This window comes from Pyrus communis, chromosome 10 (genome assembly GCF_041283825.1).
Source record: "Pyrus communis isolate YQ-2024b chromosome 10, ASM4128382v1, whole genome shotgun sequence".
NCBI classification, from domain to species: domain Eukaryota; kingdom Viridiplantae; phylum Streptophyta; class Magnoliopsida; order Rosales; family Rosaceae; genus Pyrus; species Pyrus communis.
Window position 1 is genome coordinate 28,681,161 of NC_142574.1, and position 16,090 is coordinate 28,697,250.

The 16,090-nt window shown below is 38.0% G+C and overlaps 1 protein-coding gene across 4 annotated transcripts; it reads right to left on the reverse strand.

The window, feature by feature from the left end:
* Positions 1–730: 730 nt before the first annotated feature.
* Positions 731–7,225, reverse strand: LOC137727914 (uncharacterized). Of its 4 annotated transcripts, none has more exons than XM_068466780.2 (10): positions 6,752–7,225; positions 6,048–6,091; positions 5,530–5,644; positions 5,300–5,417; positions 4,340–4,941; positions 3,653–3,932; positions 3,299–3,575; positions 2,640–2,798; positions 1,514–1,975; positions 731–1,396 (listed from the first exon to the last, which is right to left on the reverse strand). In XM_068466780.2, the coding sequence occupies exons 1-10, from the start codon at positions 6,948–6,950 to the stop codon at positions 1,085–1,087; spliced, it is 2,568 nt and encodes an 855-aa protein (XP_068322881.2). In that variant the 5' UTR covers positions 6,951–7,225; the 3' UTR covers positions 731–1,084. The 4 variants fall into 4 exon arrangements, with proteins under 4 accessions (XP_068322881.2, XP_068322880.2, XP_088534522.1 ...); XM_068466779.2 differs by having other exon boundaries at positions 2,640–2,801; positions 6,752–7,191; XM_088678396.1 differs by having other exon boundaries at positions 2,640–2,801; positions 3,299–3,572; positions 6,752–7,178.
* Between the last annotated feature and the right edge of the window lie 8,865 nt (positions 7,226–16,090).

Here is a 16,090-nt window from a genome sequence, read left to right on the forward strand (position 1 = left end):
CAGATGGCATTGCTAAAGGTATGCGGTTTGTCGTGGAGTTTTTCGAGATTCCACGGGTTATTTGCTTGGTGGTTTGTCCCTAAGTTTGTGGCATCATACTTCTTTCTATGTGAAGCTTCATGATGTCATCCTTTATGTGGAGTTGGCTCATGCATGATTGGCAAACTTTATGGGGGTGAAAGTGACTCTTCTACTGTGATATTTTATTTTGCTTCTGGTCGTTCCGGACTCGTTGGAAAAACTGTATTTCTCTTTTACAACACATGGTTTTTCATTGCTTTCATACATTTCGAGAAGGGAATGAAATTGCTGACAAATTAGCTAATTGAGAACTTTTCTTGTCTTCACTTGTTTGGCATGCTTGCTTCTCCTATAGAGATTCTTAATTTTCGAATTTCTTGGGATGCATGCCTACAAATTTGTCTCCCCTTCCTGATGTGTGATTTTCTTTTTTACCTAATTCTTTTGATTTTCTTTGTGTTTTGCATCTTGTCTTGTAGGTTCTTACCTTTTAAGTTGTATTTTAGAGGAGTTCGATCCTATGTCTCTCTTTCCTATTCAAGAGATGTAAGGTTTATGCTCTCTTTCCATGTATTTTATTTTTCTTACTTCAAGAGAATTGACGACTTTTTTTCTTTTCATATCAATAAAAACGCCCAAGTTCTAAAACAAAACTACACAAAAGATGAATGCATACGTTTAGCTTAACAACTTTAATGCATATGTTTCATTGGGAGGAAAACCATCTTTACTCTACTAAGATAAAAACAAACATGAAATATCCGAACAAGAAAACACAAGAGAAAAGGAAACGAAAAAGGGCGTAGTAAAATATCCACTAATCCAAATTAGCACACTTGTTTTTACCTAAGGTTAAACGTGATGAGCAAGAAAACAATATCTAGAATACAATCTCTCCCGTGGCACAGGCACAGGGCAGCAATGAAGCCAAGGTCTCTTATGACCAAACAATGGTACACGATGACGATTATTACGACCGCAGTGAATGCCTCCGATTGGACACTTCCAAACTCACTACAAGACCCCGAAAAAACCTGAGGAGAGGGAGGGAGGTGACTGAGAATTAGTAGCTATTCTGCCATAAATGCTGTTGCGACTGCTTCGAGGGTTGGCCGCCTTGTGAGCCGCCCAGGGATGCGTCCCTTGAACTTTGCTGCTGCTGGTGCTCTAGGGACATCCCGGATTGAGAGTGGTAAAAGTTGGGGTAACCGAGAGCTCCAGCATATTGCTGTGAAGGTGGTGGTTGCTGAGCTTGCCGGAACCCTGTGTGCTGCTGGTTTTGACCCTGGAAGCTGTAATAGTTGCTGGCTGGAACAGCGGACATTGCTCGGGAACCAGGTCCATGAACCCACATTCCCGAGTTATCATTTTGTTGCTGAAAAAAAATAGAATAAGAAGAATGAGTTTTACTGATTGCAGAAAAGCAGTTGTTTGCTTGAGCATATGCTGTTAATGAACAAAACGATAAACTTTTACAGAGATGATAAATTACCTGTTGAAGTGAGATCAAATGGCTATTGTCCTTGAACTGAGAGTTTACAACATCGTCATAGCCAATCGTTGTGCCTGTAGGTGCCGAGGATGGATTCAAGGGAAAGTTTCCACCAGGAATGCTGGCTGAACTACTGAACCCATAACCAGGCGGAATATTAGCGGACTGAGGCAAACTGCTAGCAGAGACACTATTTTTATACTGTGGGAGAACTGCAGCAAGAGACTGATGGTATGTGCTGTTACCAGCAAATTGTTGCTGGAAAGCTGACGGCATATATGTGTAGCTTTGAGGCAGGAAAGGATAACCGATCATGTTTGAAAAATGCCCCAGTGGAAGAGTAGGTTGAGAATAAGGGTGCATTGGAAGGTGTTGTGGAAGAGCTGGTCCAGTCGCAACATTAGCACCAGGCAGGGTCTGTGCAGTAGGCTGAGCTGCAGAAATACCACCTGCTCTCAATGCCTGTATATACACAACAAACAAATTTGAACAAAATTTGAGATCTCTAATATTTCCGGATTGATCAGAGCAGTAGAGAAATAAATTGACCAAAAAACACTCAAAACAAGAACCAATTTCGTTATCTTGACTTGTCCTCCATAACAATCAATTCTAAGAAGATCATTTCCATAGGATTAGAACATACACACGATACAAAAAGCACAGGCAACTAACTCATTAGTGGCAATCATAAGATGGTAAATGCTTAAGGTAATTCTATCAAAATCAAACCAATGTAGATGTTCAGTCCGACAAGAAATATGTAATTAGAAGGGTTAAGTAGTGAGTCTTTTCCTTAAGAAACATAACTTTAGCACAATAATGATGAGCTAGCAGAAGACAACTGATTTCACCAATAATCCATGGCCTCTATAGAACAGAATGAATACAATGCAAATTGCAGCCAACTTAAACTAGTTTGACTATGTTACATTAAGTTCCTTGGATTTAAGCATAAATCTCGGTCAACAAGAATGTGTCTCTATCTTCATGTATTTCTTTTTCTTTGCAAACATAAGAAACTTACGTCCACAAAAGTTGTTGTAAAAATGTTTAATATTTTTATGTCAGTCAAGCTATCAACTAAAAGAATAATTGATAAGTTTAATACAAAATAGAAAGGAACCTCTGTCATGGAGATGGTGGGACCGCTTATAGAAGAAGCCGCATTGCCATAATTTGTGGGCATAGATTGGGTCATAGGGAACGCCGAGTATGGAAAATCCTCCCTTGCAGCTTGAGCACTCGAAGCCAACAGAGTGCTGGGCAATGAATTTGTATATGCCTGCTTCGAAGAAAATACGAGAAATGAGATTCAACTAATAGTAACAATCAAGATTTGCAATTGCAATATACAACCATATCGCTATAAAACAAACACACATCAACAGAACCGAATGATCTTAAGTATGATCAAACTAAAGGTTAAGCTTCATCTCATGCTCCTTTGTTTTCCCAGTTTAACTTTTCCAATGTTCAGCGTACATGTAATGTATATAATGATGTGAACATACAGACACACACACACTTGGAACACTTGGAAATTAAAAAAAAAGCACTAGCATTACATGTGATGTATATAATGATGTGAATCTAAAGACTCCAATGCAGTGGATCTAAAGGCTCCAAACATGTAAGATCTCCAGGTCCAATGATGTTCACATTCCAACCAATTAGTAATACATTGCTCAAACCAGAACCAATTATTATGTGGGGACTGCAATATTACCACAAAACCATTAACACGACAAAGAATAAAGACAACATCATAGTTTATCGCCTTACCATCACATTCGAAAAAGGAGCCATATTCTGCATCTGTGAGCTTGTCTGTTGGTGAGAAAATGTTGCATCCAATTGTTGGGAGTTCTCGTATGCAAATCCAGGTGCAGAAGGGAACACATATTGATTCCCTTGACCAGCTTCATGGGTTTCTTGTTTCAATATCTCTGCTTGTGAAACTGAAGGAGATTCATAATCTCCAGCACTGGCTACCGTTCTATGAACTAGATTTTCATCGGAGGCATTCATGAGATGCTCATCTCCATAATACTCAGGACTTCTACAGAAAAATATCTCTTAAGATGGTGCTAAACATCCAACAATAAAACCAAGGGCAATATTATCACAAGGACATACCTTGCATCTGAATGTGCAATTGCAGAAACATCTACAGCCCCAGATGTGTCTTCAAAGTTACTCTTTTGTGGCTCAGATGCAAATGATTCGGAGCTAGGAAGAGCAGGATCAGGGCCAGATCGGAAACTTCCAAAGCTCAAGTTCAAGACATCTGGAGTATGAAGCTGAAGGTGATTAGGAATGACCACAGGAGGTTTGTCTTCTTCAGGAGCTACTCCCCCATCATCGTTCTGTAAATTAAGTTGCTGCAAGTTTGCAGCCACTGATGACACATCTTCAGCTGGGAAAAAAAATGGAAAACATAATTTCTTAAAAAACAGCATTGAGCATTCTGGAATTCATTAAAGTTTGAGTTAGCAACTTCGCTATCTAGAGAAAAAAAAAATTGTTATGGAAAAGCAAAGAACTGTTCAGGTCAACATCCTACCAAATTAGAGTATTTAGCTTTTTTTTTCCCTGTTTCAAGATACTAACTTCAGAACACATGTTGCACCTGAGTTTTCAGTTACAAACAACCCTTTTAAGTATTCCTTCCAGAATATAATAAACCTTCATTACAATATTTCCAATCTTTATGCAATGTTCATATTGAAATATATAGTGGAGCTTTGAGAAAAATATAGGTCAGAAAGAACAGAGGAAAAAAACATTGCAGGACAAACTAAAAAAATAAGCCATCATGGTTACCTTCATTATCCTCGAAAGCATGCATCTGTGGTTGGAAGGAATTTATGTCTTCATACAAGTTATTATCAAAAGCAGATGCACCTCCGGAATTATCTTCTTGTATATGTCTACCGGATACAGAAGTAGGCTCATTATGGCTTGGAAGTGCCTCAACAGAATCATCTTCTTCCACCTCGACCTCATCTAGCTGGGCTCTTATATGTTGACTAGTTCTATCGATGGGCAAGTTAGATGAATCAGCATACAGCTCAGAGTTTGTGAGTCCTCCAAGAACAGAGGACATGCTAACAGAAGGTGGATCAATCAAGGGCCACTCATCATTGGTTGCTGACAACTTTGGAACTTGATCTTGTGGTGAATGCAAATTGTGATGCAATGATGCTGCAGGTGCCCCATCATGATGATTACCACTATGATTGTGGGGGTTTGGCACAATGGAAGCCTTGGCTTGCGGCCTGCCCATCTTAACAATGTCGGCCATGGAAACTTGACCCGGAACCCCAACCCATGCAGACTGATATCCTGCAGAAGGCTGTGAGGATGACAATATTCCATCGTCTGTGTTTAGTGTTGGGATTTTATTTTCACTCCCCACAGAATCGCTGTAACAGATTTTACAAATAGATGAGCAACACTATCAAGTATGTATCATACCCATGTTTTAACATGAATGGCAATCTATACCACCCCAAGAGCTATCAATGTAATAAAAAAAATGACCAGCAAGAGAAAACTTCTACAGACATACAGACATGCAAACAAACCACGTAAGATTTATGTAGAGCATGTTTTCAAATTCAAGTTTTAAAAAGAGAACAAAAGAACATGAATAAGCAGATGAGGGTTACCTATAACTTTCTTAAAATTAATAATTATATTGTTTAGTCGCATTTTATGCTCTAAATCAGAGAAAGAAAAGAAACAAAGAACTGTATCAGTTTGAGGTTTAATATTTATAACCTGTAGGATGTAGGTCGTCGACCTGTGTTATGTCCCGCCATGACGGATGCAGAACCTGGAATAGCATGTGTTCCATTTTCCTTCTTGTATGCAGGCTTACCATGCGAAAAACCAGAATCTGAGAGAAAGAGAAACAGAAAGGTGAGACTAAGTTTTTACGTTCGGCAGAAATTTGCAAACTATGTAAACACAGTATTATCCAACTTTAATTGCTCTGGTCCACCACATACCATTAGAGCTATAGTGGTTTGATCCGCCACGTGCAGAATAACGGTCACCACCTCTAGCACCATAACTTGAAGTGTTATTCGCCCCACGGGACCTGGAGTCCATCGGTTCCTTACCCTGAAGAAAAACATGAGAGAGAGAGTGTGTGTGTGTGTGTGTGTTACGTTAAAAAGGGATACAAAAACCATGCCAACTACCATAAACACAAGAAAATCATAAGACTAAATCGTATTACTAACCAAAGCAAACCCCTTATCAATGTATGGGAAAAGATAAGTATATTTGTTATTTAGCAGATAAAGAGCAGAATAACTCAAATATAGAGCAAAATAAAATATACAAAAAGGAGTACACCCTGAAACAGATATCTAACGATTTGCCCATACAATCAATGTTTCAAATATATATAGTGTAAGAAGATAACATAACATATTATCAGAACATAAACCATGAAGAGAGCAAGGATGGGAGGTAAATGACAAAACATGAACTTGAAATTATGCAAATGACACGCACGCACCTCTTTTTTCTTTTCTCGTTTGCTCCTCACTTCATGAAAAGGATCTGCACAAGTTATAAGCTTTACACTAGAAGTAGTTACAACAAAAACATATATCTTTACGGAATCACATTCATATAAGCACTAAGACCTATAGAGACTCAACCTACAAAACAAAAAATTACAGAAAAGAGATCATATTTCAACTTTCAACCGCGATTTTACCAGCCAAGCTTCACAAGTAGCATGCTTAAAGAACAACATTAAAGTTTTAATTAAAAAACACTTAAGAAATTCATTGATTTCACTTCTTCCAAAGTATGATTGAACGAATGAGTGTGAGTGAGAGAGAGAGAGAGAGATAGGAACCTAGAAACTAAATACATAAACAAAAACTCAAAAGTGGGAAATATCCCAGCAAATCATGGAATATATCTTTTTGAAAAATTATAGACCAAATAGTAGGGAAAGCACAAAACTTGATAAACCAAATGAACAATTTGATTCAACCCAATAAATATTTTCCCTTAATAATCCAGAAACCCACTGGACTGTCTCTAATACAGTAATACTACAGTTATGCCTCAGTCCAATTCTAATTTTCTGATTTGCCCTAAAAAAGGAAAGAAAAAAAACCCCAAATAGTCAAATTTAAAAATTAGAAAAATAAATTTGGAAAGAGTAAAGCTTTTAGAGAGAGAGAGAGAGAGAGATTGGGGGAGGACCTTGGGCGAGGAGGCGATTAACGGCTTCGTTAGGGTCCATGTTACAGTCTTTAAGCATAGCGTAGATCTCCTGCTCAGTGCAGTTATTCACAATCTCCTTCAAGCTCTGTACCATCTTCCGAGATCCCGCCGGTATGCCGGAAATCCCAGTATTGCCCTTGCCATTGCTGGCCACGCCTCCGCCGCCTCTCCCGCTCATTCTCTCTCTCTCTCTCCCTCTGTGAGAAAACCCTTATTAGATCTGAGACTGCCGATATGGCGTCGTGTTGGGTTTATAGCTGTTCGTCTCTCTCTCTGTGTTCCGCCGCTGCTGCCAAACAGAACGAAGAAGGAAGAAGGAAGAAGAAGATGAAGATAAATATCCAAAGTCTCTCTCTCTCTGTCTCGCACCGAAAACCCTCCCTTTCGCTCCTTCCTTTTTCTTTCCTCTGTGAGTGTGCAATTTATTATTATTATTATTATTATATTATTCGCAAATTTAAGGGTTTGATTCTATTAGGAATTTAATGATTTTGATTGGGTTGTAAATTCATGTTGATTAGCAGAATTTTATAAACTGTACGTATAGAGTGTATTCAATTGGGATTTTGAAGAATTTTAAATTTTTTAATGAATTTAGGTGTATTCAATCAAGATTTTAAATAATTTTCTGAAATTCAATGTGTATTCAATTAAAATTTTAATATAGTTATTAGAATCCTTAGAAATCTGGATGTATTCAATTAGGATTTTAAAGAAGTTTATAACATTTCAGGTGTATTCAATTAGAAATTGATTTTAAAGAATTTGAGAAAGTTGAGGTAGAGGTGGGCAAATGGGCCCTAGGCCCGCAGGTAGGGGCTGGTATTAGCGGTTCGAGGCGGATACGAGACGGGTCCTAATTTTAAAAAAGAGAAATGGGGCGAGGCAGGCTTTTGAAATTTTACGTTCGGGCTGTTTCCAAAAGTAAAGAAAAACGGGTACCTAGACCGGGCCGTTTGCAAAAATACCCATGTGTTGGGTAGTGTTACTGTCTTCCAGGCCCACTTATTTTTGTTCCTTCTCGTGGACTGTGACATTTTTCACTCTCCAGAACACTCCGCACACACACACCCAACTTCCCCAATCTCTCGAACGTTCTCCCTTATTCCTCTGCTTTGTTTCTTTTCCCCCCATCTTTGCAACTCTTCATCTCGAAGCACAGACACACTACACCCACACCCACACCCCATTGAAGGACAGGTTGGGGTTCGACCGAATCTTCCCGTTTGAGTCGCCCAGCTGTAGTGGGGAGTGGTGGAGAGAACTGAGAAGGCGCACAACATGGTCAACTCAAGCTTTCTCTTTCCCGCGAGGAAGTTGGATCTGTGCAGCTCCGGCGGCGTTTTCTCCATTTTTCTTTTGTTGCCAGACGCTCATATGGGGTTTCTATAGAACACCTGGTTTCTGTAGTGGATTACAATATGACCCATGCATTTTTATTGTTTCAGATATTTAGATTTGTAGGATCTTATCGCTGTTGTGTATAGATACTCATAAATATGTTGATATGCTATATGATGCGTGAATGATTGCTTTGATTTTGTCTGTTTATTTATCATATTTGCAATGTTATTGTGATACATCTTCTCACAGTTATTGTTTGTTTGTTATTTTGCAGAAAATCGAGCAAGAGAAGTTGGAGAAGATACTAAAAATTAGAAGAAGAAAAAAAAAAAAAAAAAAAAAAAGGTACCCGTTGGACCCGTAGGAACTGGCCCGTTTTATACGGGCCGAGTTAGGTCCGGTTCTTAGTTTGAAAAATAGTAAGATCTGTCCCGGCCCGGCCCGTGCCTACCCCTAAGTTGAGGAATTATAGGGAATTGGACAGATTTCGTACTGTATTTTAAGCATCCACAAATCTCACCTCTTTCCATTAGATTTCGAGGGAACTGAATCAAAATTTTATATAGAACATCTACAAATCAATTAAACTCCATAAAAATCCATGGATTTATAAATTCATTAAAGTCTCTCAAATTCTCAATTGAATACACCCCCATAAATTTTGAGTGAAATTATTTGAAATCGTATTGGATTGAAATTTTGAAGGATTTTTGTTGATTTGCAAGATATTAATTTTGATAAAGTTTAATGATTTCTAGAAATTTTACGTAAAATTTTGTATGACTCAAATATTTATGGAGAACTATAATTTGATAATGCTTAAAATAAACTACGAAATCCCTTAGAATCCCCAACTTTTTAAAATTCTTCAAACTATAATTTCTAATTGAGCACGACTAAAGTTGTAGAGAATCATTTCAAATCTTGATTAAATACTCTTGAATTTGTAAAAAGAACTAAAATCTTTCAAAATTTTAATTGAATACACCCTCCTTAAAGAAAATGTGTAATTTTTTAAAACATAAAAATTGTAACATCCCGTCCCGGGATTATTAAAACGTACATGGGAAATTACGATTTTACCCCTAATTTGTTCGTTTACACATTAGTGTTGTGTGGTGTGGTGTTGTAGGACCACACACACTCATACCCTTTCTTTTTCTCCTGGGATTCCCTTCCTCTTTCCCTCACTTTCTGTCACTCTGTCTCTCTCTCTCTCTCTCTCTCTCTCTCCCCGAGTTCCTCTCTTCTTCTTCTTCTACATACGGACATACACACAAACATACTCAAATCTTCACCAATCGAGAAACCAAGACCACCCTTGTGCTCGTGAGGCTGAGAGGAGTCTAGTGGTGCCATTTCCAGGTAAGAACTTTGATGTTTTCACGTCGATATCACCATGGCCGATTTGAACACTGTTCATGCAAACCTAAACTAGTGTGTTTTTGGAATTTCTAAGCTTGTAGATGTGTTTGTGAGGTCCCAAGGAGCCTCGGAGTGGTTCGTTGGGTGAATTTGGACGTCACGATCGTTGGATGTAAAGTTGGCCGAACTTTGATCGTTGTTGCAGGTATGATCTAGTGAGTTTTAGCTTGTAAAAGTGGTCTAACGTTGTTCTACTAGTCCTAAGCTTCATTTTGGTATAAAGATCGTAAAAAAGGGTTGAAAAACGAAGGAGAAAACACGGTTGGAAAATTTCCCAGTTTCCGGCGCCGTCGCCGGCGCCGGAGGCTCGCCGGAGAAGAAAGGGGAATATTCCGTTAAGTTTAACGGAATATTCCTAACGGCAGTTGACGCCGTCAGTGTGCATGGCACGTGGCCGCGCGTGGGGGCGCGTAGGTCCGTGCCTATTCAGGCGCGTGGGGGCGCGTGCGTGGTCCAAAAATTATTTTAAAAATATGGGTGTGATCCTGAGGTTGTGTAGAGCACGTTGGTATATTCAATTGTCCAATTTGAGCAATGTATGAGAAGTTATTACGAGAAGTTGGTTATGTGCTTTTAAATTAATGTTTTCGTAGCTTTTTCGCGTATAGGTGATTCGTATTCCGAGGACGAGCGTACACACTCGAGGCAGGGGGGCTACGACCCTTCTAATTATCAGTGAGTGGGCTTTTGTTTTCCGTATATACCTATATACATATTAATTCCCAGAAATTAAATAGAAAAGGTTATTTGTTTTATGCCATGCATCATATAAATGTTGTTTACGCATCATCGCATGTATTAGTAGTGGCATACATATATATATATATATGTGTATTTGGTGATGGGGACGCACAGGTAAGTGCCAGGTAAGCGGTATTCATGTTGTTATGCAATAGTAGTTTGAGATGTTTAGAGAGCTCATAATCTGCACCCCCGGTGTTAGTGCTCCCGCCCGAGGCCAGGGCACAGCCTTCACGTGTATGTTCACCAGCACCGCATGCTCGCCTTGGATCCAAGTTAGGTGCAAGCCTGTCGTACAGACCACATTAGGTGGTTCCGACTTGTAGGTGACCCGCGATTTATCGCCCAGCTTCACGTAATCGTAGCACTAGAGCATACATATATATATATATTACACCCAACCTGTCGTACAGACCACGTTAGGTGGTTCCGACTCGTGTGCAGATTCAGTTATTGAGTTGAGATTGGAGCTCTATATGCAACCGTACAGGTCACGTTAGGTGACTCCCGGCTGCCAGATTATATGTTATTGATGTGATTTACGCTTGAGCATTTACATGTGATTATGAGTTTCCGTTGTGGCATATTCTCGAGCATGAATGGCATATCATGGAGCATGATTGACATATCTATACATACGTATATATGTTCATTTTCTGGGAAGTATACAGGTTTTACGGCGAGGGGTTAGAATGTATTTTGCTAAAGAGTTTTCAAAGAACTTTGTTTTTGCCCACTCACGCTTTTGTTTTTGCGCCCCTCCAGGTTCTAGTGGTCTAGCAAGTTCGGTGGTTTATCCTAGAGGGCGTCCCGGCATTTCTGACAGACATTCACCATTGTAGGGTCACCTTCGGGTGTTTATATGTCGCATTTTCCTTTTTGACTGCTATAGACTTGCTCTGAATTTGTGTCTCACATACACTAGTACTTTGTATGCTAGAGGTTTTAATTATTCGTACTTTTATATTACTATCTTAATCGCTTCCGCATGCGCACATGGCTACGTCACCTTCGTGTGACGGCCAGCACGCCCTGATCTCGGTCGGGGTGTGTCAAAAATGCTATTAAATCCATCCAAATTCATTAAAATCCTTCACATTTTAAGACACTTTAAAATTAAATTCTAATTGAATACATAGAGAATCTTGTAAACTACTTTAGAATTCAAAATCAATACACTCAAGTTCTATGGAGTTTTATAAACTTTTTTAAAATTGAAAAGTCATAGATTTCCATGAACTTATTTAAAATATTGATTGAACACGTAATAGTTTATGCTCTTTTAAAATCATTTAAGCTCTTAATTGAAATTGTTTTCCCTTCAAAACCCACTGAGCCACTGCGATTGAGTTTTAATTTTAAAAAATAATGTTTTCTTTTATAAACCCCACTACTAAAACAAATTTCAAATTATAAAAATCTTTTATTTGTATTTTTTATAGATTATAAATATATTTTTGATATAAATAATCTGACTTTTTGTTAATTGGCATCAACATATTTTTGTCTCATATAATAATTTATTACTATAATGTCAAATTATCTTACAAAATAATATGATTCTAAAAATTATTAGATGGTTCTTTTTTTTTTGGTTTTGAAACTATTAAATGGTTCACACACAAGTTACGTGTATTGAATAGTGGTAAGGGTTTTTATCACAAATGATCTTTGAAATTGACATTTACTGTCAAGATGGTCCCTGAAATTGAAAATCAATCAATGTAGTTTTTGAAAATAGGTGTTGCAAATCAATGTGGTCTTTCTGTCACAATTATGTTACAAATTATGTTAAGTGCTGATGTGGCACATAAATGGGCCCCATAAGTCCTTTTTTCTCACAAATGATCCTTAAAATTGACCCATGACATCAAAATGGTCCCTGAAATTGAAAATTGATCAATGTAGTTCATCAAGTAAGTGTCTCAAATCAACGTAGTCACTCTGTCACATATCTATCGAAAATTCTGTTATATGTTGATATGACACATAAATTGGTTACAGAAGTCTAATTGAATTAAAAAAATACAAATATGCTTAATAATTTAATAGTTAATAAAAAAAATTGTCAACCCAAAAACTCAATCTTGCAATCACCTTCGATCCCAGTCCATATTTATCTACCTCATTCACTCTTTATTCTCTTAAAAAAAAAATATTAATACACCTATCTTTACACACTTCGACACCTTTCACCGAATTGAACCTGGATCAAAATCACCTTTGATGATGGCTTGGCCCATTGGCAACGACTACTGGGACATCACTGTTAACATTTAGGCAATCAACATCCTCACAACATTAATTTTGGAAAGCTTGTTCGACGCTTCCCTGGTGGTCTGGTGGTGCAAAGAACGATGAGGTCTGCTTTGAGATAATGAGGTTATAACTGAGATGCATCCATTGTTGGTTGAAAACAATTTCCACACCCCCTCTTAGACCTTGGTTAAGCTTTGTGCCTTTGAATTTATGGAAGAGATCTCTCTTCGGAGTATGCCCTATTATAAGAAGAAAAAAAATTCATTGTGCAAAAAAGTATTTAGACAACTTTTTTAATTAATTATTAAACCCACATCAGCACATAACAATTTTTTTAACAGAATTGTGGCGAAATGATCATATTGATTTGCAACACCTATTTTTAAGGACTATATTGATTGATTTTCAATTTCATTGACCATATTGATGGTGTGGATCAATTTCAAGGACCATACGTGATAAATAAAAAATAAAAAAAAAACCATAAATCTTGTGGAGTCAATTTATGTGTCACATGAGCACCTAACAGAATTGTGACGGAATGACCATATTGATTTGCGACACCTATTTTCAGGAACTACATTGATCAACTTGATGGTGAGAGTCAATTTCAGAGACTATTTATGATAAAAACCCTAATGGCAATGTTAGTAAAAATCAGTGTTTTTTAAATTGGCCTATGCGCTAGATAACAGAGCTTTAATCTGTTTTCTACCAAATCGTTTACTTAAGGCGGAGAGGATTTAGTCTAGGCGGTTTAGGCGGCGCTAGGTGCCACTCTAGGCGGTTGCAAATCCCAAACGCGCAACAACTCTGAATTTGCAACTTCCAATCTCTGTAGCTTTGCCATCTATGAGCAGATGAAGGAAGAGAGAGTACGCCCAGAGAAAGAGAGGGTATTTGACATTTCAGTTATGGCGGTGCGACCATGCAAGCTGTAGTTTCTGTTTCACTTTGTGGTTCTAATTCTTCTGAAATAGATAAGGAAGAGAAGATGAAGAATCGAACTGTTTTAATGGGAAATTGGGAAGGTGTTTTACTTTATTGGGGCTTGGGGCTCGGGTAATGTGAGAGGTGGAGTGCAGGTTCACCTTAGGTAATGTGAGAGGTGGAGTGCACGTTCAATGGATTTTAATATATATATATATATATATATATATATATATATTAATGTTTTATCTAAATGCCATATGAGTTATTTAGTCTATACCCAATCTATTGCAAGGATCATAAACAAGAATAATTTAGTCTATCATCCAAGAATACTCCTCATTATGATTATATGCTTACCATTTTTTAAATATTGAACTTATTAGATGGATGTACTTTGTGTATTAGTTTTGTATTTTATCATTCTTTTATTATCCATGCAAGTATTTTTTTTTTTAGTGTAAATAAGCACTTATTTAGAATATATATAATATATTTATCTAAATTTGCCTAGGCGCTAGGCCCTTACTCGCCGCCCGACTAGCGCCTAGCGTTTTTTAGAATCTTGGTAAAAATGTGTGTAATCCGTAACAAGGTGTTTTTATCAACAACATAATTTTTTGCAACTCGATTTGAAATATATTTTCTTCAACCAAATTTATATTGCAAAAACAGTTAAAAAAAATTAAAATTACAAAAATAAAAAACAAAAAAGCAAACAAACACAGCAACCTCAAATTAGCTCTCAATTCAACCAATTCATATCTCATGACATAATTAATTTTGAAATGAGATGATTAATTACATAATAAAAAAAAAAATTTATGATTATACAACTGGCGATTGAGTAGATTTTTAAGATTTCTCCTATCACAAATTTACATCTTTCACAAGTCACGTGACATGATGTCTACTTTTTTTCCTTGATTGTTCGAAGAAATCGTAATTTCCTCGTACGAATCCTAATTAGTATTTAAAATAATAATAATAATAATAATCCATCATAAATTAAACAAGACTGATGTATAGTATGTGCATTATACAAATCAAATGACTCATACATTATTCAAATCCTATGAGAGGGATGGACGCGCCTTTAAAGCGAGTGTAAGGAGTGATTGGTGCTTATCCCAAAGCTTTCATACGCACGCACCAAACTAATCTATCTCAATCTCAATCCCTTCCGTCCAAACTAATGAAAGAAAAGAAAATCTAGTATCTTCTCAAACGAGTTCAGTCCAAGCCATGTTTGACAATCCAACACTAGGCACATGATGGATTGGACACCGGGACACCACCTCTACAGCTGGCCCTGGCCCACCGGCCTATGTCCTACCCCGGACTGGATTAAACATCGGAAGAAAATCGGATCCAAAACCTGTGCACCCAAACAGCCCCCTTCACACGTGTCCTACTGTCACCACGGTCAAGACTCAAGACGCCGCGTATTTAAAAGATAAAGAAGCCTCTATTTTTGTTGGGCCGGGAAACTTTTATTGCGATCGGTTGGGCAAAGCCCTAATTGGAGCCCTGGGTGGGGCCCTGTCGCTCGGTTTTCCTTCGCCGTCGCCGGAGTATTGTCGCGAGGAAGAAGGAGGTGAAGCGGCGGCGTTTTTGGTGCCCGAAGCGGCGGCGGCGGTGACCAAAGAGGGGATTGTGGAGGAGGCTTGGGAAAATCGTGAATGACAGCTTTATCAACACCGGTCGCTTGAGCTCATTCTCTGAAAAATGGCAGGTACACAAGTGTGCATAAGTAGAATATCATGGAAAGGGTTATGATGGAATCCATGGAAAAAGGCTCGGCAAAGCTTTTTTTCTGGAGTTAAATTCTGCATGCAAGGTCCGTCCGGAGGCAGTGAGATCGTCGTGTGCTATTTGTATGGAGGACTTTTTCTGCGTCCAAGAAAAGGATAATTACTCGGTTGCCATGCCTGCACCTTTATCATATAAATTGCATTGCAGGGTGGCTGCGTATCAAGCAATTGTGGTGCCCACTGTGCCGGTATCCCCATTCCGATGCCAATTGGGGAAGCGGCTAAACCGCCAGAACCCTCAGAGATGAATTTGCATAAGCTGTTCATGATGTCTGCAGGTGGTATATTATTAACTTCTGTGATTCTCTGCAGATTATTGAAAAAGTAAAGTTAGAGGCAGTTGCAGCAAAGTTAAGGGATGCAAAATATGAACATCACTAGCTAAAGCATGTCTTGTATTGTATTGGCCATGTATTTGGCTGTTTTATTTTACTCCAAGATTTCGAACCTACGAATCAACCTTAAGTTATATATTGTCATGATCGGAAATTTATTCATGTATATAGCCAAAATTAATTTCTATCGTGTTTGAGTCGTTATTAATTCCTCCCTTACGAACTTGCAGAGTGAGATTTCTTCTGCATATTATCTGCTGCAGAATTAACAAGAGATTGCTTCTGCATCATAAATCCTTAGGATTTTATTTGAATGACAGCAACGTAATAGGACAGCATGAATCAAATAGATATGAAGGATAACATTTAGCTGCATGTGATGAATCGTATACAAGAAAAATAACATTAGGTTTTTTTTTTAGGTCAACAGTCTTAGCTAGGGTTACTTTTTCGTGCAAAACAAGGTAAAG